We start from the raw sequence: 27,803 nt of genomic DNA, 5'->3' as shown, positions 1-27,803 counted from the left end.
CGCCTTCACTTGGGCTTCATTTCCATCCTGGCACTGTCCCGCTCGCCCTCCACGTCGTACTCCTCGGCCGGGCCGCTGGTCAATACCTTCAGCCGCTCAGACGCATCTTCGGGCCGGCTGGTCAGCACAAAGTCGTAGAGCAGCGCGGCGGCAATCCCTCCGATCACCGGGCCCACCCAGTACAGCTGGCCAGAAGGGAACAAGGCAGTGGTCAGACAGCACACACTACACGCAACGGGCAACAGCAGGCGTGAACAGGCGGCGAGTGAAGGGACAGGGATCAGAGTGGTGAGACCACTTGTGACACACAACGCTGGTGAGAACACACTCGTACAAGACTTTGCTGAGCCCACTCGTTGTACAAAGCTGGGTGGCAGTGTGAGCTGTGAAGTGAATGTTAGGAGGTTGCAGGGTGACCTGGACAGGTTGAGTGAGTGGGCAGATGCGTGGCAGATGCAGTATAATATAGATAAATGTGAGGTTATCCACTTTGGCAGCAAAAACAAGGGGGCAGATTATTATCTCAATAGGGTTAGGTTAGGTAAGGGGGAATACAGCGAGACCTGGGTGTCCTTGTACACCAGTCACTGAAAGTTGGCGTGCAGGTACAGCAGGCAGTGAAGAAAGCTAATGGAATGTTGGCCTTCATAACAAGAGGATTTCAGTATAGGAGTGAAGAGGTTCTTCTGCAGTTGTATAGGGCTCTGGTGAGACCACATCTGGAGTATTGTGTACAGTTTTGGTCTCCTAATTTGAGGAAGGACATCCTTGTGATTGAGACAGTGCAGAGCAGGTTCACGAGATTGATCCCTGGGATGGCGGGACTGTCATATGAGGAAAGATTGAAAAGACTAGGCTTGTATTCACTGGAGTTTAGAAGGATGAGGGGGCATCTTATAGAAACATATAAAATTATAAAAGGACTGGACAAGCTAGATGCAGGAAAAATGTTCCCAATGTTGGGCGAGTCCAGAACCAGGGGCCACAGTCTTAGAATAAAGGGGAGGTAATTTAAGACTGAGGTGAGAAAAAACTTTTTCACCCAGAGAGTTATGAATTTGTGGAATTCCCTGCCACAGAGGGCAGTGGAGGCCAAGTCACTGGATGGATTTAAGAGAGAGTTAGATAGAGCTCTAGGGGCTAGTGGAGTCAAGGGATATGGGGAGAAGGCAGGCACGGGTTATTGATTGGGGACAATCAGCCATGATCACAATGAATGGCGGTGCTGGCTCAAAGGCCAGAATGGCCTCCTCCTACACCTATGTTTCTATGTTTCTATGTAAAACGTTGGTGAGACCACAGCTTGTGCAAGACATTGGTGAGACCGCACTCTTTACAAGACATTGGTGACACCGCACATTGTACAAGATGTTGGTGAGATCACACCTTCTACAAGACGTTGGTGAGACAACGCCTTGTTTTGTTTAGTTTAGTTTATTGTCACGTCTACCGAGGTAGAGTGAAAAGCTTTCGTCTTGCGTGCTATCCAGTCAGCAGAAAGGCAATACATGATTCCAATCAGGCCGTCCACAGTGTACAGATACAGGATAATGGGAATAACATTTAGTACAAGACATTGGTGAGAACACTCCTTGCACGTTGCTGAGAACACACTTTGTACAAAACATCGTTGAGAGCACACTTTATATAAGATGTTGATAACCCCATTCCTTGAACAAGATGTCGGCGAGACCACACCTTGTACAAGATGGGACTGGAGGATCTGAGCTGTGGGAGAGGTTGAACAGGCTAAGGGTGACCTTATGGTACACAATCATGAGAGGAATAAATAGGGAGAGACTGAGTAAGTTAGGGGTTGGAGAATCAAAAACAAGAGGACATATGTTCAAGGTGAGAGGGGCAAGATGTAATACATACCTGAGGGGTCATTTTTTCACACAGAGGGTGGTGGGTATATGGAACGAGCTGCCAGAAGAGGTAGCTGAGGCAAGTATTATAACAGCATTTAAAATATTTTTGGACAAGTAAATGGAAAGGAAAGGTTTATAGGACTGTGGGCCGAAAGTATACAAATGGGACGAGCTTAGATGGAGCATCTTGGTCAGCATGGATGAATTGGGCGGAAGGGCCTGCATCTGTATGACTCTATCACTATATGAGATTGGTTTGATTGACAAGTTGGACGGGACAGACAGAGTAGGTCAAAGGGCCTGTTCCTTTGCATGTTCAATATTCTATATCTGGTCTTGTGTATCAGTGATCCCAAACCATATTCCATATTCTATTAAAAATAAAAGCACAAAGTGCTGGAGCAACTCAGCAAGTCAGCATCTCTGGAGAGAAGGAATGGGCATCTTTTTTTATAAGCCAGCATCTACAGATTCTTGCTACCCCATTTCATGTTCGATACCTCATCTGATGTATAGATGTGTAGGAAGGAACTGCAAATGCTGGTTTAAACTGAAGATAGACAAAAATGCTGGAGTAACTCAGCGGGACAGGCAGCATCCCTGAAGAGAAGGAATGGGCGATGTTTTGGGTCGAGACCCTTCTTCAGACTGATGTCAGGGGAGAGGGAGAGGAAATGTAAGGTGTGAAAATAGGACAAAGGGAATGGAGATCAAGGAAAACGTAGAATAGATCGTTGTTAGCTGGAAGAGGTAACAACAAAGCAAACAGAGATAAAATGTGGTTGGAGAGAGTAAGACTGGTGGGGGAACTGGGAAGGGGGAGGGGATGGAGAGAGAGGGAAAGCAAGGGCTATTTGAAGTTAGAGAAGTCAATGTTCATACTGCTGGCGGTGTGAGCTGTCCAAGCGAAATCTGAGGTGCTGTTCCTCCAATTTGTGCTGGGCCTCACTCTGACAGTGGAGGAGGCCTAGGACAGAAAGGTCAGTGTGCGAATGGGAGGGGGCGTTAAAGTGTTGAGCAACCGGGAGATCAGGTAGGTTTAGGCAGACAGAGCGGAGGTGTTCAGCGAAATGATCGTCAAGCCTGCGCTTGGTCTCGCTGATATATACAGTTCCACACCTGGAACAGCGGAAACAGTAGATGAGGTTGGAGGAGATGCAAGTGAACCTCTGCCTCACCTGAAAAGACTGTCGGGGTCCTTGGACAGAGTCGAGGGGGGAGGTATAGGGACAGGTGTTGCATCTCCTGCGGTGCCTGGGGAGGGGGTGGTTTGTGTGGGAAGGGACGTTGACCAGGGGGTTGTGGAGGTGAAAGGAAAAAGGAAATGGGTGAAGATGGGAAGATGTGGCTAGTGGTGGGATCCCGTTGGAGGTGGAGGCGAACATGTGGGAGGATTATGTGCTGTATGCAACGACTGATGGGGTGGAAGATGAAGACCAGGGGGACTCTGTTGTGACTGGGGGGATGGGGGAGGAACAAGAGGATATCGAGGAGACCCTAGTGAGGGCCTCATCTATGATGGAAGAGGGGAACCCCTGTTCCCTAATGAATGAGGACATCTCCTATGTCCTGGTATGGAACACCTCATCTTGGGCACAAATGTGTGTAGACGGGTGAATTGGGAGTAGGGGATAAGTCTCTCCTGTGATGGAGACAGTAAGATCAAGAAAAGGCAGGGAGATGTCGGAGATGGTCCAAGTGAATTTGAGTGCCGGATGGGGATTAGTAGTAAAGTTAATGAAGTCAGTGAGTTCTGCATTGGTGCAGGAAGTAGCACCGATGCAGTTGTCAATGCAGCGGGGATAGAGTTAGATAAAGCCAGTGTATGCCTGGAACAGTGATTGCTTGACGTACCCTACATAGAGGCAGGCATAGCTGGGGCCTATGCGAGTGCCCACAGCTACGCATTGGACTTGGAGGAAGTGGGAGGAGTCGAAAGAGAAGTTGTTAAGGGTAAGGGCCAGCTCTGCTAGGCGGAGTGGAGTGTTAGTAGAGAGAGATTGGCTGGTTCGAGGTATGTATAGATGTATAGGTGGGCTCCAAACTATGTATGCATAGGGGAAGAGTGCAGAATATAGCTCTCAACATTGTAACATATCCGTTACTGAAACACTCTTCTCTTAACGTTACCTCTTGTACGAGTTTGGTTTGATTATATTCATGTATTGGATGTTTTTTGCAAGCTGGAAAAAATGCAGAGGAGTTTTACGAGGATGTTGCCAGGTCTTGAGAGGGTAAGCTGCAGGGAGAGGTTGAGTAGGCTGGGACTATACCTTGGAGCGCAGGAGGATGAGGGGTGATCCGATACAGGTGTACAAAATTGTGAGAGGAATAGATTGGGTAAATACACAGATTCTCTGGCCCAAAGTAGGGGAGTCAAGAACCAGAGTACGTAGGTTTAAGGTGAGGCGGGGAAAGATTTTATAGGTACCTGAGGGGTAACGTTTTGGTAGTGGGTGATGTCATGGTGACTGACGTCATATTTAAATGTATCACGTGTTACAATGAGTCAAAAAGGTCAGAGGACACATGTTGTGGGGATGTAAAGGAATGGTGGGCAAATAAACCAAAGCGTTTATGTTCAGTGTCCTTGAAGTGTGTTTATTACATTCAGATCAAGGCGAGGATCCGACAGCCTCAAGAGCTATATCTAACTCTCTTTTAAATTCATCCAGTGAATTGGCCTCCACTGCCTTCAGTGGCAAAGAATACCATACATTCACAACTCTCTGGGTGGAAACGTTTTTTCCTCATCTCACTTTTAAATAGCCTCCCCTTTGTTCTTAGAATGTGGCCCCTGGTTCTGGACTTCCCCAACATTGGGAACAAACACAAGCAGGTGAGACTACTGTAGCTGGGACCTGTTGGTCGGTGTGGGGAGGTTAGGCCAATGGGCCTGTTTCCACGATGTATGACTCTATGACAATGCTTCAATGATCAGATTTAAGAACGTAGAGTAATGGAACGCAAGAATCATGCCAGGCATGATGGTAAGACAATCACACTTATCTATCTGAACATAACCCAGATCCCTCCATCCCCTGCATTTCCATGTGACCTAACCATAAGTCTTTCAAAGGCCATGGGTGCCTCCACCACCACCCAAGACGAGGACCGAGACCCAATGGAAGGTGGACAAAAATGTAGAGAAACTCAGCGGGTGAGGCAGCATCTATGGAGCGAAGGAAATAGGCGATGTTTCGGGTCAAGACCCTTCTTCAGACTGATGTGAGGGTGGGGGGTGGAGACAGTGGGCGGAGGGAGAGCTGGGAAGGGGAGAAGAAAGCAGGGACTACCTGAAATTGGAGAAGTTAATGTTCATACCGCTGGGGTGTAAACTACCCAAGCAGAATATGAGGTGCTGCTCCTCCAATTTGCGGTGGGCCGCACTCTGGCCATGGAGGAGGCCCAGGACAGAAAGGTCGGGTTCGGAATGGGAGGAGGAGTTGAAATGCTGAGCCACCGGGAGATCAGGTTGGTTATTGCGAACCGAGCGGAGGTGTTGGGCGAAGCGATCGCCAAGCCTACGCTTGGTCTCACCGATGTAGAGTAGCTGACATCTAGAGCAGCGGATGCAATAGATGAGGTTGGAGGAGGTGCAGGTGAACCTCTGCCGCACCTGGAAAGACTGCTTGGGTCTTTGAATGGAGGCAAGGGGGGAGGTAAAGCGACAAGTGTAGCATCTCCTGCGGTTAAAAGGGAAAGTGCCAGGAGAGGGTGTGGTTTGGGTGGGAAGGGACGAATTGACCAGAAAGTTGCGGAGGGAGCGATCTCTGCGGAAAGCAGACAGGGGAGGAGATGGGAAGATGTGGCCAGTGGTGGGATCCCGTTGGAGGTGGCGAAAATGTCGGAAGATTATCTGTTATATGTGACGGCTGGTAGGGTGGAAGGTGAGGACAAGGGGGACTCTGCCCTTGTTACGAGTGGGGGGATGGGGAGTGAGAGCAGAGTTATGGGGTATAGAAGAGACCCTGGTGAGAGCCTCATCTACAGTAGAAAAGGGGAAACCCCGTTCCCTGAAGAATGAGGACATCTCCCTGGTGTGGAATGCCTCGTCCTGGGAGCAGATGCGGCGTAGGCGGAGGAATTGAGGGTAGGGGATGGAGTCCTTACAGGAAACAGGGTGGGAAGAAGTGTAGTCCAGATAGCCATGGGAGTCAGTGAGTTTATAGTAGATGTCGATTAGTGGTCTATCACCTGCAATGGAGATAGTGAGGTCTAGAATCGGTAGGGAGGTGTTGGAAATGGTCCAGGTGAATTCGAGTGCCGGGTGGAAGTTGGTGGTGAAATGGATGAAGTCAGTGAGTTCTGCATGGGTGCAGGAGGTAGCACCAATGCAGTCATCGATGGAGGTAAAGTTCGGGGATAGGGCCATGGTACGCCTCGAACAAGGATTGTTCGACGTACCCTACAAAGAGGCAGGCATAGCTGGGGCCCATGCACGTGCCCATAGCTGCGCCTTGGATTTGGAGGAAATGGGAGGAGACCCAATGGAATATTGTTTTGCACTGCACAGCCCACGTGCCAACTCACCCAATGATTCGTGAAATCACCAGTAACAGCGGCTGGACCGAACGACCGTGCTGGATTCATCCCACATCCAGTGAAGCCAATCTGCGGGGAAAATAAGTTGCCTTTGTTTTAGTTTAGAGATACAGCAATGAAACAGCCCTTCGGCCCACCGAGTCCATGCCGACCATCGATCTCCCGTTCACACTAGTTCTATGTTATCCCACTTTCTCATCCACTCCCTTACACACCAGGGGCAATTCACAAAGTCCAATTTACCTACAAACCTGTATGCATTTGGGATGTGGAAGGAAACCGGATCACCTGGAGGAAACCCACGTGGTCACAGGGAGAACGAGCAAACTCCGCACAGACAGCACCCAAGGTCTGGATCGAATCCGGGCATCGCAGGCTGCGAGTCAGCATGTTGTGCTATTGTGCTGCCCCAATAGTATGGGTATTGCATGGCTGTCACTGAGTCAGAGAGCTATACAGCTCGGAAACAGGCCCTCCAGCCCATCTTGTCCATGCCGACCATGTAGGCATTCTGGGCTAGTTCCATTTGCCCCCATTGCCTTGAAAACCTTCCTATCCATATATCTGTCCAAGTATCTTAACATAGAACATATCACGGTATCATGGCATAGGAACAGGCCCTTCAGCCCACAATGTCTGTGCCGTACATGATGCCATGTCCAACTCTTATCTGCCCGTACAATCCATTTCCTTCCATGAATTGAATTGATTACATTTCATTAGCCGTGTATGTATACATACAAGGAATTTGCCTTGGTGCTTTGCTCGCAAGTAACAACATGATATACAGTAAACAATTAAGAATAAAACATTATAATTTAAACATGTGAAGAATGAAATAAAATACCAGAGCACAAGGAGGCTACAGACTTTTGGTTGTTGAGTAGAGCTACTGCTCGTGGTAAAAAGCTGTTTTTATATCTGGCTGTGGCAGCTTTGACAGTCCGGAGTCGCCTTCCCGAGGGAAGTGATTCAAAGAGTTTGTGGCCAGGGTGAAAGGGGCCAGAGATGATCTTGCCCGCTCGCTTCCTGGCCCTTGCAGTGTACAGTTCATCAATGGAGGGAAGGTTGCAGCCAATAACCTTCTCAGTTGATCGGACAATTCGCTGCAGCCTCCGGGTGTCGTGCTTGGTGGCTGAGCCAAACCAGACCATGATGGAGAAGGTGAGGACAGACTCTACGATGGCCGTGTAGAATTGGACCATCATTGCCTGTGGCAGATTGTGCTTCCTCAGCTGCCGCAGGAAGTACATCCTCGGTTGTGCCTTTTTGACTGTGGAGTCGATGGTGGTCTCCCTTAATGGGTGGCCACCAACTACTCCAGCCTGGAGATGATGTTTTCCAAGGAACTGAAATAACTCCACAGATGTGACTGGTGTTGTTGATGGTGAGTGGGGTGAGGGGAGGGGGAGCTCTCCTAAAGTCTACTATCAATTCCACCGTCTTAAGAACATTCAGCTCCAGGTTGTTGCGATGGCACCAGGACACCCGCTGTGTCACTTCCTGTTTGTAGACAGATTCCTCCCCATCCTGGATCAGTCCAATCAGGGTTGTGCCGTCCGCAAACTTGAGAAGCTTGACAGAGGAGTCAGTGGAGGTGCAGTCGTTGGTGTAGAGAGAGTAGAGGAGAGGGGAGAGTACACAGCATTGTGGTGCTCCTATGCTGAGAGTCAGTGGGTCCGAGATGTACTTTCCCAGCCTCACATGCTACTTCCTGTCCGTCAGGAAGTTGGTGATCCACTGACAGAGGGGTTCAGGCACAGTCAACTCGGAAAGTTTGGAGTGAGTAGGTCTGGCACAATGGTGTTGAATGCAGAGCTAAAATCAACGAACAAAATCCTTGCATAGGTCTCCTGGCGGTCTAGGTGCTGGAGGATGAAGGGCAGGCCTAGGTTGACTGCGTCTATTGGCCTGGTATGCAAACTGCAGGGGGTCCAGCAGGGGGTTTGTGATATTTTTCAGGTAGTCTTTCAAGGGACTTCATGACTACAGAGGTCAGTGCGACAGGTCTGTGGTCATCAATCCTTGCCTTTTTGGGTACAGGAACAATAGTGGAGACTTTGAAGCATGCAGGGACAGTACAGGTTTGCATGGACTGGATGCAAATGTCTGTGTAGACCGGTGCCAGTTGTTCAGCACAGAGTTTGAGAGTAGAGGGGAAACCTTGTCCGGTCCTGGAGATCGCCGAATTTTCTGTCTCCTGAACATTTTCTCCACCTCCTCTATTTCTATTGTTAGTGATGGAAAAGTGGCCATTCCCTGACATTACAAAACTAGTGTGAACGGGTGATTGCTGCTGGGCACGGGCTCGAAGGCTGAAGGGCCTGTTTCCAAAGCTGCATCTTTCAACTCCATTGAGCAACACATTAGGAGCACCTCCTGCCCCACCCCTGCAACCTGCTGCTCGACCTGACAGGTCCTCTGGGCCGACATTACTCACCGACATCAGGTGGCCGATGACAACCGACAGCCCGATGGCCAACGGGCCGGAGCCGGTGAGGTCGGACCTCCGCTTGTCCGTTGTGGCAAAGACGCAGAGCGCCAGCTGGAAGGTGATGATGATCTCGATGCCCAGACCCTGCCCCGGTGTCACGTCCTCTGCCAGCTGAAAAACAAACCCATGGTCCAACATCAACGTACGAAAGGCCAGGGAGATGGGTAACAGCAAACACGTTCGTCGACATGCAGGCAGTGGTCAGCCCCACAGCATTACCTCCACCATCTCCACCATCATCACCACCATCACCACCATCACCACCATCATCACCACCATCATCACCACCATCATCTCCACCATCATCTCCACCATCATCTCCACCATCATCATCACCACCATCATCACCACCATCATCTCCATCATCATCTCCATCATCATCACCATCATCATCACCACCATCATCACCACCACCATCATCTCCACCATCATCACCCACCATCATCATCATCCACCACCATCATCACCACCATCATCTCCACCATCACCACCATCACCACCACCATCATCACCACCATCATCTCCACCATCATCTCCACCATCATCTCCACCATCATCTCCACCACCATCATCACCACCATCTTCACCACCATCATCACCATCATCATCTCCACCATCACCACCACCATCTCCATCATCATCTCCATCATCATATCCATCATCAACACCATCATCAACACCACCACCATCTCCACCATCATCTCCACCATCTCCACCATCATCACCATCATCAACACCACCACCATCTCCACCATCATCTCCACCATCTCCACCATCAACACCACCACCATCTCCACCATCACCATCATCTCCACCATCTCCACCATCATCACCAGCATCATCACCACCACCATCTCCACCACCATCTCCACCATCTCCACCATCAACACCACCACCATCTCCACCATCACCATCATCTCCACCATCTCCACCATCATCACCAGCATCATCACCACCACCATCTCCACCACCATCTCCACCATCTCCACCATCAACACCACCACCATCTCCACCATCACCATCATCTCCACCATCTCCACCATCATCTCCACCATCATCTCCACCATCTCCACCATCATCTCCACCATCATCTCCACCATCTCCACCATCAACTCCACCATCATCACCATCAGCCCCCATCTTCTCCACCAACACCCACCATCATCTCCATCACCAAAACCCACCATCATCACCACCATCATCACCACCATATTCCACCGGGCTGCCCTTTCGATGGCAGCATCGCCTACAGTCCTTTTCGTCTTTTTTTTGTTATTTTTAGTATGTTTAAAAAGTTTGTGTTAATGTTCTCCAGTTTGTTTTATGTGGGCGGGGGGAGGGGGGGGGGAGGTCAAGGGAAACTTTTGTTTCAATCCCTTACCTTGCCTGAGATGCGATTGTTTTCCGGGTCGTATCTCCGGTCGCTCTGCAGCCTAACATCGTGGAGCTGGAGGATTGGGACTGACTTTGATACCCACCGCGGGAACGTGAACTTACCATCGGAGTCGATCCTTTGCCTGGGATCGACGTCCAACCGCGGCCTGCGGACTTTGACATCAAGGAGCTCGCAGTCTCGGGATGAGACAGACGTCGGGAAGCCCCAAAAGTCGCACGACGTTCGATTATCCCCGACCCGGGGTAGATCGCCCGGCACGGGGGAACTGAGATCCCTCCCAATGCAGGAGCTTGATCGCCCTGATGAGGAGGCTCGCCACCGTCTACGGGAGTAAGATCATCCCGTCAACGGAAGGTTAGAGGCCCCCGGCCGCTTGAGGACAAAGAAGGGACAAGATTGAACTTTTTTTCACCTTCATTCACAGTGAGGAATGTGGAGGAGTCACTGTGGTGGATGTTCATGATAAAATGTATTTTGTGTATTCTGTTGCTTTTTATTAGTGTGGCTGTATGACAAATGAAATTCCTCAAATGTTGCAAAACATTCTTGGTTAATAAAGAAAGTAGGAGTATGAACAACTCCACCAACACCCACAATCATCACCACCACCATCTCCACCATCAACACCAACACCATCCCCACCATCACAACCACCATCCCCACCATCCACACCACCATCAACACCAACATCATCCCCACCATCATCTCCACCATCAACACCAACATCATCCCCACCATCATCTCCACCATCATCACCATCATCTCCACCACCAGTTCCATCATCATCACCATCATCTCCACCATCATCTCCACCATCAACACCAACATCATCCCCACCATCTCCATCATCAACGACACCACCATCCTCACCACCATCTCCACCATCATCACCACCATTATCTCCACCACCAGTTCCATCATCATCACCATCTTCTCCACCTGCCACCATCCATGACCGCAAGAAATTCAAGAGAGTTGTGGACACAGCCCACACCATTACGCAATCCAACCTCCCATCCATTGCCTCCATTTGCACCTCATGCTGCCTTGGGAAGACCACCAGCATAACCAAGGACGAGTGACTCCCTCATCTCATCTCTCCCATCATGCAAGAGCTACAGAATAGTGAAAATGCACACCTCCGGTTTCAGGGGCAGTTTTTTCCCATCTGTTATCAGCACAGGAACAGCCCACCAATGTACAGCCGAGGTTGGCGTTGGAGGCAGGTAGGATAACAGCGTTTAAGAGTCTTCTGGATAGGCAGAAGGATAGGCAGGGAAAGGAGGGAGTTGGATCACGTACACATAGAGATTAGTTTAACTTGGTATTATGCTCAGCACAGTCTGTGGGCCATACGTACAAGAGGCTTTAAGATAGACACATGAATATACAGGGAACGGAGGGGTATGGATCACATGCAGGGAGAGATGATTTGTTGCACCGGGCATTGCAGTGTGCTTGAAGAAAAAAACTGTGACAGTTCGGGTTAAGACCTTTCTTCAATCTCAATCTGAAACGTCACCTATTTCTTGCCAGACCTGTTGAGATATTCCAGCGTTTTGAGTCTATCTTTAGTACAAACCAGCATCTGCAGTTCCTTCCTACACATCACAGTTTTTCTGTTCCATGTTCAACGTTCCTTCAACATAGAGATAATTTGGTGTATGTAGTTGAGAATAACATGAAGGCCCTTCGTAACTCTGTGCAACGTCATGTGAAATGCACCACTCATTTTATCCTGTGTGTTTCATGGGCCAACTAATGCCAAACGATAATAGGAAAGAACTGCAGATGCTGAGTTATGCCAGTAACTCAGCGGATCAGGCAACATCTCTGGAAAAATAGGGAAGGTAAAGTCCATGGGTGGCACGGTGGCGCAGCAGTAGAGTTGCTGCCTTACAGCGTCAGAGACCCGGGTTCAAGGCAGACTACAGGTGCGGTCTGTACGGAGTTTGTACCTTTTCCCCATGACCTGCGTGGGTTTTCTCCGGGTACGGTTTCCTCCCACGCTGCAAAGACGTACAGGTTTGTAGGTTTCTCTGGCATTTTTGTCTACCTTCGATTTTCCAGCATCTGCAGTTCCTTCTTTAACAAGTTTGTAGGTTAATTGGCTTTGGTAAAAAAAAATCTAATTGTCCCTAGTGTGTGTGTGTGTGTGTGTGTAGGATAGTATTCATGTCCTGTTTGGCGCCGGTTCGGTGGGCAAAAGGACCAGTTTCTGTGCTGTATCTCAAAACTAAACTACACTAAATGTTTTGGGGTGGGACCGTTCCTGAAAGGTCACCTACAATACTTCTCCAGGGATGCTCGTGACACGCTGAGTTACTGCACTTACCTTGCTGCCCCAAATGAGTTTTGGAACTGAGTGAAAGACATTACACAAGCCTTCAAGTTGTTCTTATGAACCCATTGATCGATTCACATATTTAATTTATTTTGCTTAACCTGGAAACTTGGCAACAAAACAAGGTTTTAAATCTTGCTAATGTTTTATTAGCTGCAGAACCCTGCAGAGTTTAACCCTTTGCACCCCAGCAGACTGCTATCACAACACGTTCATCTTTACTAGAACAGAAGGCTGGCACGCTGGCATAACGGTAGAGTTGCTGCCTTAAAGCGCCAGAGATCCGGGTTCGATCCTATCTACAGGTGCTTGGCTGTACAGAGTTGTTACGTTCTCCCCGTGACCTGTGTGGGTTTTCACCAAGATCTTCGGTTTCCTTCCTTACCAAGGTTAATTGGCTTGGTATAAATGGGAATTGTCCCTAGTGTGTGTAGGATGGTGTTAACATGTGGGGATGGCTGGTCGATGTGGACGGTGTGGACTCAGGCCTGTTTTTGCTCTCTATCTCTAAACTTCACTAAACTAAACTTGGCAAGTAGGAAGTGGAGGGATATAGATCACAGGTTCATGAAGGAACTGCAGATGCTGGAAAATCGAAGGTAGACAAAATTGCTGGAGAAACTCAGCGGGTGCGGCAGCACCTATGGAGCGAAGGAAATAGGCAACGTTTCGGGCCAAAACCCTTCTTCAGATATAGATCACATGTAGGCAGGGGACATTGCGTTCCATGATATTGAAGTTCCCACCAAGAATACATCCCGTTCCTTTCCTGCTTTAAGGGCTTAGAATATAGCACAGGAACTGGCCCTTCAGCCCACAGTGTTCATTCCGAACATGATGCCAAAACCAACCTACTCCTGTCTGCCTGCACGTGATCCATATCCCTGCCTGTCCACGTGCCTATCCAGACCCTGTTAAACATCTCTGCCTCCAGCATCACGCTTGGCAGCATGTTCCAAGCACCCACCAACATTGGTGTAAAAAACTTGCTATCTCCATTACACTTTGCCCCTCTCACCTTAAGCTATGACCTCTAGTCTTTGATTTTTCCATCCTGGGAAAAAGGTTCTGACTGTCTACCCTATCTATGCCTCATAATTTTACACACCTCTATCAGGTCTCCCTGCAACGTCCAGCATTGCAGAGAAAATAATCCAAGTCTGCCCAACCTCTCCCTGTAGCTAATATCCCCTAAACCGCCTCTGCTCCCTCTCCAGAGCCGACACATCCTTCCTGTAATGGGCTGACCAGAACTACATGGAAGTGTGAATACGCACACCTCCAGATTCACGGACAGTTTCTTCCCAGCAGTTATCAGGCAACTGAACCATCCTAGCACAACCAGAGAGCAGTGCTGAACTACTACGAACCTATTTGATGACCCTTGGACTATCCTTGATCAGACTTTGCTGGCTTTACCTTGCACTAAACGTTATTCCCTTATCATGGATCTGTACGCTGAACATGGATCAATTGTAATTGTGTATTGTCTTTCTGCTGACTGGTTAACACAACAAAAGCTTTTCACTGTACCTCAGTACATGTGACAATACACTAGACTGATCTAAACTGAACATGCAATACTCGAAATGTGTCATAAACAAAGTCCTATAAAGCTGTAACATGATGTCCTTATCGTCAATGCTCTGACCAATACCATATGCCTTCTTCACCACTCTATCTACTTGCGTTGCCACTTTCTGGGAGCCATTGACTGATCCATGACTAAGAGGAACTTGCTTGCACCAACATTGGCTGGGTCCCTTTGGTTGGCCGCTTCCCAAGGATGGAGCCAATGGTGGGAGGCCTGGTGTGTGTGATGGACTGGGCTACATCGACAACTCTCTGCACCTTTCCTGTGGTCTTGGGCAGAGCTGTTCCAAAATCAAGCTGTGATGCAACCCCATAGGATGCTTTCCACTGTGCATCTGCAGAAGTTGGTAAGAGTTGTTGGAGGCAGGCCAAACTTCCTGCCCCTGTCCCACTTAGGAAACCTGAACGTAAATCTCAGGAGACTTTGCGCCCCACCCAAGGTTTCCGTGCGGTTCCCGGAGGTTGCAGGTGGTTGCCGCAGGTTGCAGGTAGTGGAAGCAGGTAGGGAGACTGACAAAAACCTCCGGAAACCGCACGGAAACCTTGGGTGGGGCGCAAAGTCTCCTGAGATTTACGTTCAGGTTTCCTAAGTGGGACAGGGGCATTAGTCTCCTGAAAAAATGGAGGCTTTCATGGGTCTTCTTGGCTGTTGCATCAATGTGGTTGCTCCACGGCAGTTCAGTAGTAATATTAATGCCAAGGAACCTGAAGCTCTCAACCATTTCCACTTCAGCACCATTGATGCTGATAGAGGCATGTGCCTGATCATTGCTTCCTGATCGATAACTTGACACGATGGTTGTGAACCACTGCAGACCTTCAGCTGTAGGTATCCCCACAGTGTTGTGGTCTTTTTTTAGCTTTAGAGATACAGTGCGGAAGTAGGCCCGTCAGCCCACTGAGACCGCACTGACCAGCAATCGCCTTGTACAAGAGACAATTTACAATCTTTACCGAAGCCAATTAACCTACAAACCTGCACGTCTTTGGATTGTGAGAGGAAACCAGAGCACCCGGATAAACGCACACAGCTCAAGGGGAGAATGTGCAAACTCCGTACAGACAGCACCCATAGTCAGGATTGAACCCGGGTCTCTGGCGCTGTGAGGCAGCAACTCTACCGCTGCACCACGGAAATTTAGGCTGTAGCTCCAATGTGATTCAATGATCTGTGGCTCCAATGTGTTGGGTCCAGGATGGATTGTTGGTGATATTTACTCCATGTTGTCTGTGTGCTAATGACCAAAGCCGCACACATCACACAGAGGTTAGCGATCTTATAACCAATGAATCAGACCATAGATCTGGTAGGCAACTAAACAACTACCAGAGAAGGAGTTTTCAAAGGGTATCCCCATCCTCAACCTCAGATCAAGATTCAAGATTCAATTTAATTGTCATTTGGACCCCTTGAGGTCCAAACGAAATGCCGTTTCTGCAGCCATACATTACAAACAAAAATAGACCCCAGACACCATAAACATCCATCACATCGCTGTGATGGAAGGCCAAAAAAAAACTTATCTCTCCACTGCACTCCCCCCCCCCCCCCCCCCCCGATGTCAGAGTCAAAGTCATAGCCCCCGGCTGGCGATGGCGATTGTCCCGCGGCCATTAAAGCCACGCCGGGTGGTGCAAGGTCGCACACCGGGTCTTGGTGTTGGAGCCCCCGGCGTGCGCTCGCAGAGTCCCGCAGCCATTCCAAGCCGCGCGGGGCGGTGATGTCAAGCCCCGCTCCAGGATCTCTTCGACCCCGCAACTCGGGCAGGTGAAGTCGCCGTTGCGAGAGCCCTGAAAAGCGGTCTCCCTCCAGGGACCCGCGGGCTCCCGGTGCCGCCGTCCGCCAGACCCGCAGTTGCAGCCTCCGAATCTCCGGAGGTCGGGCCGCAGCAGCAGCAGCGCTCCACCACCGCTCCACCCGCTCTGGACTCGGCCAGCCCCGCGACGGTGAGGTGAGTCGTCGGCACCAGAGTCCCCGGTCTTCTCCTGTTGGAGGCCGCTCCTCGTTGCAGCCCCAACGACAACGGAGACCCGACAAGAAAAGGTCGTGTCTCCCATGCAGGGAGAGATTTAAAAGTTACCCCCCCCCCCCCCCCCCCCCCCCCCCCCCCCCCCCACCCCACCCCACCCCCCGCACACACACACCCCAACAAAAAATAACAAAAACTACATAAAAACATAGACAAAAAATAATAAAAACGCGGACGGGCTGCAGAGGCCGCTGCTGATGAGAGTCGCGCCGCCTACCGGATTAGGATCCAGTCTGAAGAAGTGTCCTGACCCGAAACATCACATATAATTTTCCTCCAGAGATGTTGCCTGACCAGTTGAGTTACTCCAGCATTTTGTGTCTGTATTATGAAGCAAAAGTCAGTTTGCCTGAGATCGCTGCACCAGAAATTTCCGAGAGTTGTAGATGTAGGCCAGTCCATCACACAGATTCCCCATTCATCTACACTTCACGTTGCCTTGGAAAAGTTGCCAGCATCATTCATTCTATCCAGAGATGTTGCCGGCCCGGCTGAGTTACTGCAGTATTTTGTGTCTATGATCAAAGACATGTCCTTGTCCCACCCCAGTCATTCCTGCTTCTCCCCGCTCCTGTCCGGCACAAGGTACAGAAGGTTGAAAGCACGCACCACTTCTTCTTCTGTCGTATGTCTTTTAGACCTGCAGCTCCGTGGAGTCGAGCCAGGCCAACGTGTCATTGTCCAGGTCAGTCAGACCTCGTTCACCATTCGGTGGCCAACCGGTGTTTGGGGCAACTGGTGACGATGTGCTCCACTGTCTGTGTTGGGTCCCCACACTCGCAGGAGGCGCTCACTGTCCACGAGGCCCCACCTCTTCATCGCTACTCCATAGCGTCCGACGCCTGTCCTCAAGCGGTTGAGGGTTGTCCACTGCTTTCGGGGCAGGTCCTGTCCAGGGACGTCCATGGGGTCATTGATGTAATGGTGTAGCCTAGATGGTTCAGCTGACTTCCACTGGTCTCTCCATCTCGTCTTGACCCAGGCGGCCTTAGAAGCGCCAGTTGTGTGGAGCAGCTCTTGGGCTTGCGTGGCAAAGGGGCGCCGTGACTTGAGGCGCACTTGTCGTGGTGTCTCTGTGACGATCTGATGGAGGAGGTGGGATTCACTGGTCTGTGCCTGTCGAGAGAGGGCCAGCGTGGCTGCTTCTCATCTGATGTTGGCTGGGGCGATGCCAGCGAGGACGGGCAGTTGGTTTACTGGGGTGGGTCGTAGGCATCCGGAGACAGTCCGCAGGGCGCTGTTGAGGGCAGCGTCCAGCTTCTTGGCGTGAGGACTACCGCACCAGACCGGGGCGCAGTACTCGGCGGTATTCAAACAACACCTGGAAGGTGCAAAGGCAAAGACAAGTGCCCATGCCGCACTGATACGCTGCCTAGCCGGCACCACATGGGGAGCCACAACGAAGACACTGCGCATGTCCACAGTGGCCCTGGTGTTCTCAGCGCGCACCTCCAGACTCAGGAACAGCTTCTTCCAGCCTGTTATCAGGCTTCTGAACGGTCCTTCCATAAGCTAGGGTACTGATTCACCTCTAAACCATTATGAACATTGGACTTTGTCTCTGGAACTGTTGTGTGGCAATGCTGACAACTGTATCTTCCCTTTGCCTTTACCTGCTGTACTTGAGTTTGGCTTAATTGGTTTTATGTGTAATATTATCTGATTGGATGGCATAGCCAGCAAAACAAAACTTTTCACTGAGTCCGAAGAAGTCAGGACACTTCTTCAGACTGGTTCCTTATTCAACATCACCTATCCATATCCTCTAGAGATGTTGCCTGACCGCTCTGAGTTACTCCAGCAGTTTGTGTCTTTTTCTGTAAACCAGCATCTGCCGTTCCTTGTAACTCCTTTTCACTGTACCTTGGTCTATGTGACAATTATCAAAAACCAAAACACATTTGCGAATTGGGATCTTCGTGGGTGACACGGTGGCGCAGCAGGTAGAGCTGCTGCCTCACAGCACCAGAGACCTGGGTTCCATCCTGATTACAAGTGCTGTCTGTACAGAGTTTGTAAGTTCTCCCTGTGACCGTGTGGGTTTCCTCCGGGTGCTCCGGTTTCCTCCCACACTGAACAAGATGTGCAGGTTTGTAGGTTAAACTGCCCCTGGTGTGTAGGGTTGAACTAGCGTGCACAGATCGGTCGGTGCGGACTCCGTGGGCTGAAGGGTCTGTTTTCATGCTGTATCTCTAAATCTGCTGATCAAAAACAATGCTGCCCTTGGGAACAGCTGACAACGCAAAACTGTTTATGACTTGCTGTGAAGTTTAGAATGACCTATTTATATACTCATCATCTTTAACCATTAGTGAACGTTGAACATCACACCCTGGAGTGAATTGCTTTCCTCTTTTACTACTGACCTTGGATAACAAGAGACATTGCACGTTTAGTCAAAAGTTAAATAAAAACTTATGTAAGGTTTAGAAAGGCAAAATCTGACAAGACTTGAGTCTGAAGAAGGGTCTCGACCCGAAACGTCACCCATTCCTTCTATCCAGAGATGCTGCCTGTCCTGCTGAGTTACTCCAGCATTTTGTGTCTATCTTCGGTTGAAACCAGCATCTGCAGTTCCTTCCAACAAGACTTGAGGATTGTTGGATTTCTTTTTCTGCAACACCAGAGGTTGATGGGGGACCTGATATATAAAATTATGAGAGGCATAGCTAGGGTGGACAGTTAGAACTTTTTTTTTCCCTCAGGGTGAAAATATCAAATACTAGAGGGCATAGATTTATGGTGAAAGGGACAAAGTTGCCAGGACTAGAGGGTGTGAGCTATAGTGGGAGATAGAGTAGGCTGAGTCTCTATTCCTTGGATGCAGGAAGATGCAGGGTGATCTTACAGAGGTGTATAGATCATGAGAGGAATAGATCTAGAAGATGCACAGACTCTCTCGCCCAGAGTAGGTGAAGCGAGGACCAGGTTCAAGGTGAAGGGGAAAAGATTTAGTAAGAATCTGAGGGGTAACTTTTTCACACAAAGGGTGGTGGGGATATGGAACAAGCTGCCAGAGGAGGTAGTTGAGGCAGGAACTAGTTTAAGAAACAGTTAGACAAGTACATGGATAGGACAGGTTTGGAGGGATATGGACCAAGTGCAGGCAGATGGGACCAATGTAGCTGGGAGATGTTGGCCATTGTAGGCACGTTGGGCTGAAGGGCCTGTTTCCACACTGTATCTCTCTTTGACCCAATAGACAGTAGACAATAGGTGAAGGAGTAGCCCAAACGGCCCTTTAAGCTAGCACCGCCATTCAATGTCATCATGGCTGACCATCCTCAATCAGTACCCCATTTCTACCATCTCCCCATATCCCCTGACCTCTATCTTCAAAAGCCCTATCTAGCTCTCTCTTGAACATTTCTCATAGCATCCTCCTCACAGTTCACACTGCCGCCTATCTTTGTGTCATCTGCAAATTTGCTAATGTTACTTGCAATCCCTTTATCTAAAACTTTAATATATATTGTAAATCGTGGAGCTCTGGTTTGGAGAGCTTCCAATGCAGGTGATGCTGACCATCATCGCGGAGTCCTGGGGCTCCTTGTAGAGGGCCGCCAGCATCAGTCTTCGCCCGGCGCGGCCTGTGGACTTTGGTAGTGGGGATGTTTGGGTGTGGGGATGTTTTTATGTTGAATTCTATCGTGTGTTGTGTTCTTAATTTTTATTGTATGGCTGTATGGTAATGTCATTTCACTGTGCCATCTGGCACATGTGACAAATAAATGTATCTTGTATCTTGTAAATAGCTGCGGTCCCAGCACCGAGCCTTGCGGTACCCCACTAGTCACTGCCTGCCATTCTGAAAGGGACCTGTTAATCCATGCTCTTTGTTTCCTGTCTGCCAACCACTTCTCTATCCATGTCAGCACTCTACCCCCAATACCATGTGCCCTAAATTTGCCGACTAATCTCCTATGCGAGACCTTATCAAATGCTTTCTGAAAGTCCAGGTACACTACATCCACTGACTCTTCCTTATCCATTTTCCCAGTTACATCCTCAATAAATTCCAGAAGATTAGTCAAGCGTGATTTCCCCTTCGCAAATCCATGCTGATTCGGACCGATCCTGTTACTACTATCCAAATGTGTGGCTATCTTATCTTTTATAATTGACTCCAGCATCTTCCCCACCACCGATGTCAGGCTAACTGGTCTATAATTCCATATTTTCTCTCTCCCGCCGTTCTAAAAAGTGGGATAAAATTAGCTACCCTCCAATCCACAGGAACTGATCCTGAATCTAGAATACATTGATCACCAATGCATCCCTTGGGATGCAGACCATCAGGCCCTGGGGATTTATCAGCCTTCAGTCCCATCAGTCTATCCAACACCATTTCCTGCCTAATGTGGATTTCCTTCAGTTCCTCCATCACCCTAGACCAGTGGTTCCCAACCTTTTTTTGGCCATGCCCCACCTAATCATCTCTAAAACCATGACCCCCCCCCCCCCCCTTGCTTTCCCTTGAGAGAAAACGGAGGAAATAGATATTATAATGGTAACTTAGCAAAAGCTTTTTGAATCGCATTTCTAAATCCAATTCAATAAATAAGGTTCTCCCATGACCTCGCGCGCTTCGTGCGACGTGCATGAAGAGCGATGGCGCGGTGATTATGTAATAACTACACAATAAAGACCTTTTTTACCCCAAAAAAATTATTTACTCAAAATAACATCTGAAACATAAACTACATATGTTTACCTGATGGAAAATCCCCCCCAAAAAAATCGGAAATTTGGACCCAGACCTCCTCAGTCGCGCTCAATTGCCCCCCTTAAAAATCAAATTGCCCCCCTGTGGGGCGTACGCCCCACGTTGGGAACCACTGCCCTAGACCCTCTGGCCACTAGTACATCAGGAAGATTGTTTGTGTCCTCCTTATTGAAGACGGATCCAAAGTACCTGTTCAACTCATCTGCCATTTCCTTGTTCCCCATAATAAATTCACCTTTTTCAGTCTTCAATGGTCCAACTTTGGTCTTAACTAATTTTTTCCTCTTCACATACCTAAAGCAGCTTTAACTATCCTCCTTTATATTCTTGGCTAGCTTACCTTCGCACCTCATCTTTTCTCCCCGTGTTACCTTTCTAGTTATCTTCTGTTGCTCTTTAAACATTCCCCAATCCTCTTGCTTCCCGCTCATCTTTGCTATATTGTACTTCTCTTTTATTTTTATCCTGTCCCTGACTTTCCTTGTCAGCCTCGGTCGACCCTTTCTCCCCTTGGAATCTGTCTTCCTCCTAAGAATGAACCGATCCTGCACCTTCTGTATTATTCCCAGAAATACCTGCCATTGTTGTTCCACTGTCATCCCTGCCAGTGTTTCTTTCCAGTCAACTTTGGCCCGCTCCTCCCTCATGGCTCCATAGTTCATCTGTAATGCTGACACCTCTGATTTACCCTTCTTCTCAAATTGTAGATTTGATAAAACTTATCATATTGTGGTCACTATCTCCTTCTGGCTCCTTAACCTCAAATTCCCTTATCAACTCCGGTTCATTACACAACACTAAATACAGAATTGCCTTCTCCCTGGTAGGCTCCAATACAAGCTGCTCTAAGAATCCATTACGGAGGCACTCCACAAACTCCCTTTCTTGGGGTCCAGTACCAACCTGATTTTCCCAGCCTACCTGCATGTTGAAATCTCCCATAACAATTGTAGCATTACCTTTACGACATGCCAATTTTAACTCTAACTTAAAGTTTACAGATGTACAGGACACTGAGGGTGATGTGTTTAGTTTGGTATATTATTGGCACGTTTACTGAGGTATAGTGACATTTTTGTATGTTGCATGGTGTCCAGTCAGCAAAAAGACTATGATGATTACAATCGAGCCGTCCACAGTGCAAAGATACAGGATAAAGGGAAGTACGTTTAGTGCAAGATGGAGTCTAGTGAAGTCCATTTAAAGATAGTCCGACGGTCTCCATTGTGGTAAATGGGAGGTCAGGACTACACTCTAGTTGGTGGTAGGATGGTTCAGTTGCCTGATAACAGCTGGGAAGAACCTGTCCTTGAATCTGGAGGAAGAAGGGTCTCGACCCGAAAAGTCGCCTATTTCCTTCGCTCTATAGATGCTGCCTCACCTGCTGAGTTTCTCCGGCATTTTTGTCTACCTGAATCTGGAGGTGTGCGTTTTCACACTTCGGTACCCGATGAGGAGAGCGGAGAAGAGGGAGATACTGTAAAGGGGAATAACGTTAAGTGCGAGATAAACTCCAGTAAACTGCTAGAAGGTGCTGCCAGGGGTGGTGGTGCAGGCAGATATGATAGTGACATTTCAGAAGATCTTAGATATGTGGGAATGGTGTGATGTGGATCATGTGCAGTAATCATACTTCCCCTACACTTCTCTCTCTCTCACACATACATTGCCAACTCTGATTTTGTGGTCAAGAATAGTTGTCACAATACTGTCCCATAGTTGAACAGTGTAAAGGCATTTTAGATTGCCGTGTGCTATTGGGACTGGGTTTACAGGGCGAATATTTAGATCGTGTGTTTGTCAGCATGCAGATAGATTATTAATGAATACAGAGTTATTGTTCTAAACTATAGCATAGGTGTGTATGTGTAGGTTAGATGTGTAAGAAGGAACTGCAGATGTCAAGTCAGGTCAAGTCAAGAGAGTTTATTGTCATGTGTCCCTGATAGGACAATGAAATTCTTGCTTTGCTTCAGCACACAGAACATAGTAGGCATTGACTACAAAACAGATCAGTGTGTCCATATACCATTATATAAATATATACACACATGAATAAATAAACTGATAAAGTGCAAATAACACATAATGGGTTATTAATAATCAGAGTTTTGTCCGAGCCAGGTTTAATAGGCTGATGGCTCTAACTTCTACAGGTGCACAGTAGAGAGCATGCTGGCCGGTTGCTTGTGTATGTGACTCGGCAACTTGAGCGCCATGGAGCGGAAAAGACTACAAAAAGTAGTAAATACTGCCCAGCCCATCATCGGTTCTGACCTTCCTTCCATCGAGGGGGGATTTATCGCAGTCGTTGCCTCAAAAAGCCTGGCAGTATCATCAAAGACCCACACCATCCTGGCCACACACTCATCTCCCTGCTACATTCAGGTAGAAGGTACAGGAGCCTGAAGACTGCAACGACAAGGTTGCAGCTTTCTTGATAATTGTATCATCGGACGTGAATGCTGGAGTAACTCATCGGGACTGAAGAAATATTGATCTCTCTAAATTAGTAACCCTTGCTTTCCCCTTCTCTCCATCCCTCCCCATCCCAGTTCTCCGATTAGTCCCAATATTACTGATTGCATGTCTTGTTGTCACCTTCCCCTCAGCCAACAATGTACCATTCTGCATTAACCTTGGAGCATCGACCCCTTTGATGTGTTCTCACACCTTACCCTCCCATATCTCTGTCTCCCTCTCCCCTGGCAATCAGTCTGAAGAAGGGTCTCGACCCGAAACGTCACCCATTCCTTCTCTCCAGAGATGCTTCCTATCCCGCTGAGTTACTCCAGCATTTTGTGTCTACCGTATGTAGTTTAGATACTACTTTGGCAGTGTGCTTGGTCTACTTGGTCGAGCGCTTATCCTAGTGTTATAGCACAAATACGTTGTGTTTCAACAGTAATTCGACTCACCCGAACTAGGGAGCAATGTACAGTGGCCAGCTAACTTGCCAAGCCTCGCGTCTTTGGGATGTGGGGAAACCCCACGCGGTCACGGGGAGAACGTGCAAACTCCACGCAGAGAGCACCCGAGGCCAGGATCGAACCAGGGTGACTGGAACTGCCAGGTAGCGGCTCTGCCCGCTGCACCACCAGTCCTCGCACATGAGTTTTGAAAAGAGAGCGACGTTTCACGCTGATTTAGTGTGGCTGCTTCCACTGAAGTGTTTTTTAATTTTAATTTCCAAAAATGAACTTTATTCAGAATACAAACATATACAAAACAAGAACTGTGCACAAAGTCTGCACACATTCTTTAGACTTTAGAGATACAGCTCGGAAACAGGACAATCGGCCCACCATGTCCGCGCTGACCAGCGCTACTCCATACACTAGCACTAGCCTACACTCGACGGACAAGTCATACCAAAGGCAATTAACCCGAGCACCGTCAGGCCACAGCAACTATTTATACACACTCACACACACACTCACACTACACAAGTACTTATGCACACACACACACACATTCACAAACACACACTACACATGTACATACGCATACACACACACAGTCACACATTCACTACATATGCACACATATGCACACAGATGCATGCACGCACACTACACACGCAAGCACACTCACTCCAAGATACACGTGCACATACACTCACAATCCACTTCCGGACAAGCACACACACACAGAAACACGTAATACACAAACACAGACACGTGCAAATACAAATACAGCAGTGTACACACAGAGATAGACACATCAACGCACAAATCATATAACCAGTAACATGCACACAGGTATACTGACACTATTATACCGGCAGACACAAGCTATGTCAGATACACACCCGCACACACACACACACAAATGCTATCACCAAAACAGACACACAGAGACATATTGATACTCACACCCACCGTCATAGTCACACACGGAGACACACGTAGAGATACACAGTCGCATACACGCAAGGTTATAGACAGACAAATACTTCAATACAATCACACACACACACACACACACACACACACACACTAACCTAGTTATATTCCGCATTCACACACACGTACTGTATACACTCTCTCTCTCTCTCTATATATATATATATATATATATATATATATATATATACGGATAGAAGATGGATAGTTTCAGATCGGGACCTTTCCTCAGAATGAAGGAGTCCCAAGAAGGCTCGCGAACTGCAGATGCTGGAATCGTGAGTAAAACACAAAGTGCTGGAGTAACTCGGCGGATCAGGCAGCATCTGTGGAGGACGTGGATAGGTGACGTGGATAAGTCGGGACCCTTCTTCACACCGCGCCTTGTCCTTTTTGCAGCTTTTGAGATGTGTGGTGGGACGATATGAGCAGAACTAGCGTTGTGCTGTGAGCAGGGATTTGAACGTGCGCACCTCCTTCCCGAAGCCACATTGTCCCCTCCCCGTCTTGAACCGAGCCCAGCATATGACCAATAAAGTTTGCAGACGCCCCCGTGTTTGCAGGCGCTCACACCCTTGCCCCCCCCCCCCCCCCCCCCCCCTCCTCCTCCCCTCCTTAGCCCAGCACAGAAGGTCGGTCGCCAGTTCTGGCTCAAGAATGGTGTGTTTATGAATATGTACCTCTTGCACATGGTGTGGGCAAGTGTGGAATATATCCATCATACACCAAACCATGTATATATCTGTGTATGATATATATATATATATATATGTGTGTGTGTGTGTGTGTGTGTGTGTGTGTGTGTGTGTGTGTGTGTGTGTGTGTGTACATCGTACACAAATATGTATACAAATATGTGTATACTGTATATATATACATCTGTGAGCGCCTGCAAACACGGGGGCGTCTGCAAACTTTATTGGTCATATGCTGGGCTCGGTTCAAGACGGGGAGGGGACAATGTGGCTTCTGGAAGGAGGTGCGCACGTTCAAATCCCTGCTCACAACACAACGCTAGTTCTGCTCATATCGTCCCACCACACATCTCAAAAGCTGCAAAAAGGACAAGGCGCGGTGTGAAGAAGGGTCCCGACTTATCGTCACCTATCCACGTCCTCCACAGATGCTGCCTGATCCGCCGAGTTACTCCAGCACTTTGTGTTTTACTCACGATTCCAGCATCTGCAGTTCGCGAGCCTTCTTGGGACTCCTTCATTCTGAAGAAAGGTCCCGACCTGAAACTATCCATCTTCTATCCATTGCGTCAACAGGTTATGCCGTTCCTGAGAGGGTTCCTCCAACACCTTCTGTCTCCCTCGGTAGGCGGTGGGTGGGGGGTGGGGGGCACTTTATCTCCCGTGTTGCCAAACACTGCTGGTGCAACTAGTCTGAAGGAGGGTTCCCGACCCCAAACTGTATCCCTGTACACGCTAGAGTTTAAAAGGATGAGGATAGGGGGGGGAGAACGGCGCTTCGTTTAAACTTACAGAATAATGAAACCCTGGATAGAGTGGATGCGAAGAGGATGTTTCCACTAGTGGGAGAGTCTAGGACCAGAGGCCACAGCCTCAGAATAAAAGGACGTTCCATCAGAAAGGAGATGAGGAGAAATGTATTTAATCAGTGGGTGGTGAATCTGTGGAATTCATTTCCACAGACGGTTGTCGGGGCTGTCATTTGGGTATTTTCAAGGCAAAGACTAACATATTCTTGACTTGTAAGGGGTGTCAGGGGTTATGGGGAGACGGGGGTTGAGAGGGAAAGATAGATTAGCCACGGTTGAATGGTGGAGTAGACTGTGTGGGCCGAATGGCCTAATCCTGCTCCTAGAACCTTAGAATTTACCATGTTTTCCTGAGATGCTGCCTCACAAATATCACTGTACCAACTTGAATTTGACCCGCCGAGGTACTGGGGCACTTTGTGTCTGTATTATGTCTTAGACGGCGGCGTTAAAAGTGGGAGGGTGGGAGGGGATGGGGGGTTGGTGTCGGTCCTTACCGCGTTGAGTCCCAGGGTGCTGTTCCTGGAATTAGGGGTGACCCCCAGCAGAATAGCGCTGGCAGTGACGGCTCCCAGCATCTGAGCGCCTACATAAGCCAGTGCCCGCCACACACTGAGGCGGCAGCCGGTGAGCAGAGCCAAGGTGACGGCTGGGTTGAGATGAGCGCCGCTGACGTGCCCCAGACACTGGGCTAAAGTGGCGATGGACAAGCCGAAGGTCAGGGCGATCTGTACCACGTCGGCGGGGAACCCGTTCGGAGTCCACTTGGTGGTCGAGCCCGTGCTGAGAAAAACGAAGATGGTCATCCCCACAAATTCCCCCAGTACTCCTCTCCAAAAGGAGCAGCGCCGGACCTCCCTCATCATTCTCGCTGTTGCCACAGATTCACCTTCACCCTTTGCCAGCCTACACCCTCTCCCCAAAAATAACAGCAGTTCCCCGTGAGACGGCAGTGGAAATGTATCCACTAACTCCTCGCAAGTTTCAGACTAAGGGAGGGGCCGCTCGGAATACTTTTTATAGAGCTTTAGCGGGGAGGAGAGAGCAAAGATCCGCTCTAGGATCTTTGGGAGAGAGGGAGGGAGGTGTTGACTTCCCAACGCGCCCTTGCAACTTTTTAAACATTGATTGCAAGATACAGCGTCTATTCGGCCCATTAAGTCCACGCCGTTCCCCCCGTTCAATCCAGTTCTACCCATCCCATGAGCTGAATCTGAATTGTGTTATGAAGTGTTTAAGACGGAACTGCAGATGCTGGAAAGTCGAAGGTAGACAAAAAAGCTGAAGAAACTCAGCGGGTGAGGCAGCATCTATGGAGCGAAGGAAATAGGCAACGTTTCGGGTCGAGTCCATTCCTTCACCCCATAGATGCTGCCTCACCCGCTGAGTTTCTCC

At 48.8% G+C, this 27,803-nt stretch overlaps 1 protein-coding gene across 1 annotated transcript; it reads right to left on the bottom strand.

Annotated features, from left to right (window-relative positions):
* LOC129705653 (aquaporin FA-CHIP-like) lies at positions 1 to 27,803 on the bottom strand. Its single transcript, XM_055649329.1, has 4 exons — positions 26,906 to 27,803; positions 8,857 to 9,021; positions 6,405 to 6,485; positions 1 to 185 (listed from the first exon to the last, which is right to left on the bottom strand). The coding sequence occupies exons 1-4, from the start codon at positions 27,272 to 27,274 to the stop codon at positions 6 to 8; spliced, it is 795 nt and encodes a 264-aa protein (XP_055505304.1). The 5' UTR covers positions 27,275 to 27,803; the 3' UTR covers positions 1 to 5.

The sequence above is a fragment of the Leucoraja erinacea genome, chromosome 2, assembly GCF_028641065.1.
Source record: "Leucoraja erinacea ecotype New England chromosome 2, Leri_hhj_1, whole genome shotgun sequence".
Classification (NCBI taxonomy): Eukaryota; Metazoa; Chordata; class Chondrichthyes; order Rajiformes; family Rajidae; genus Leucoraja; species Leucoraja erinaceus.
This window is presented reverse-complemented; position numbering and strand designations above follow the sequence as displayed.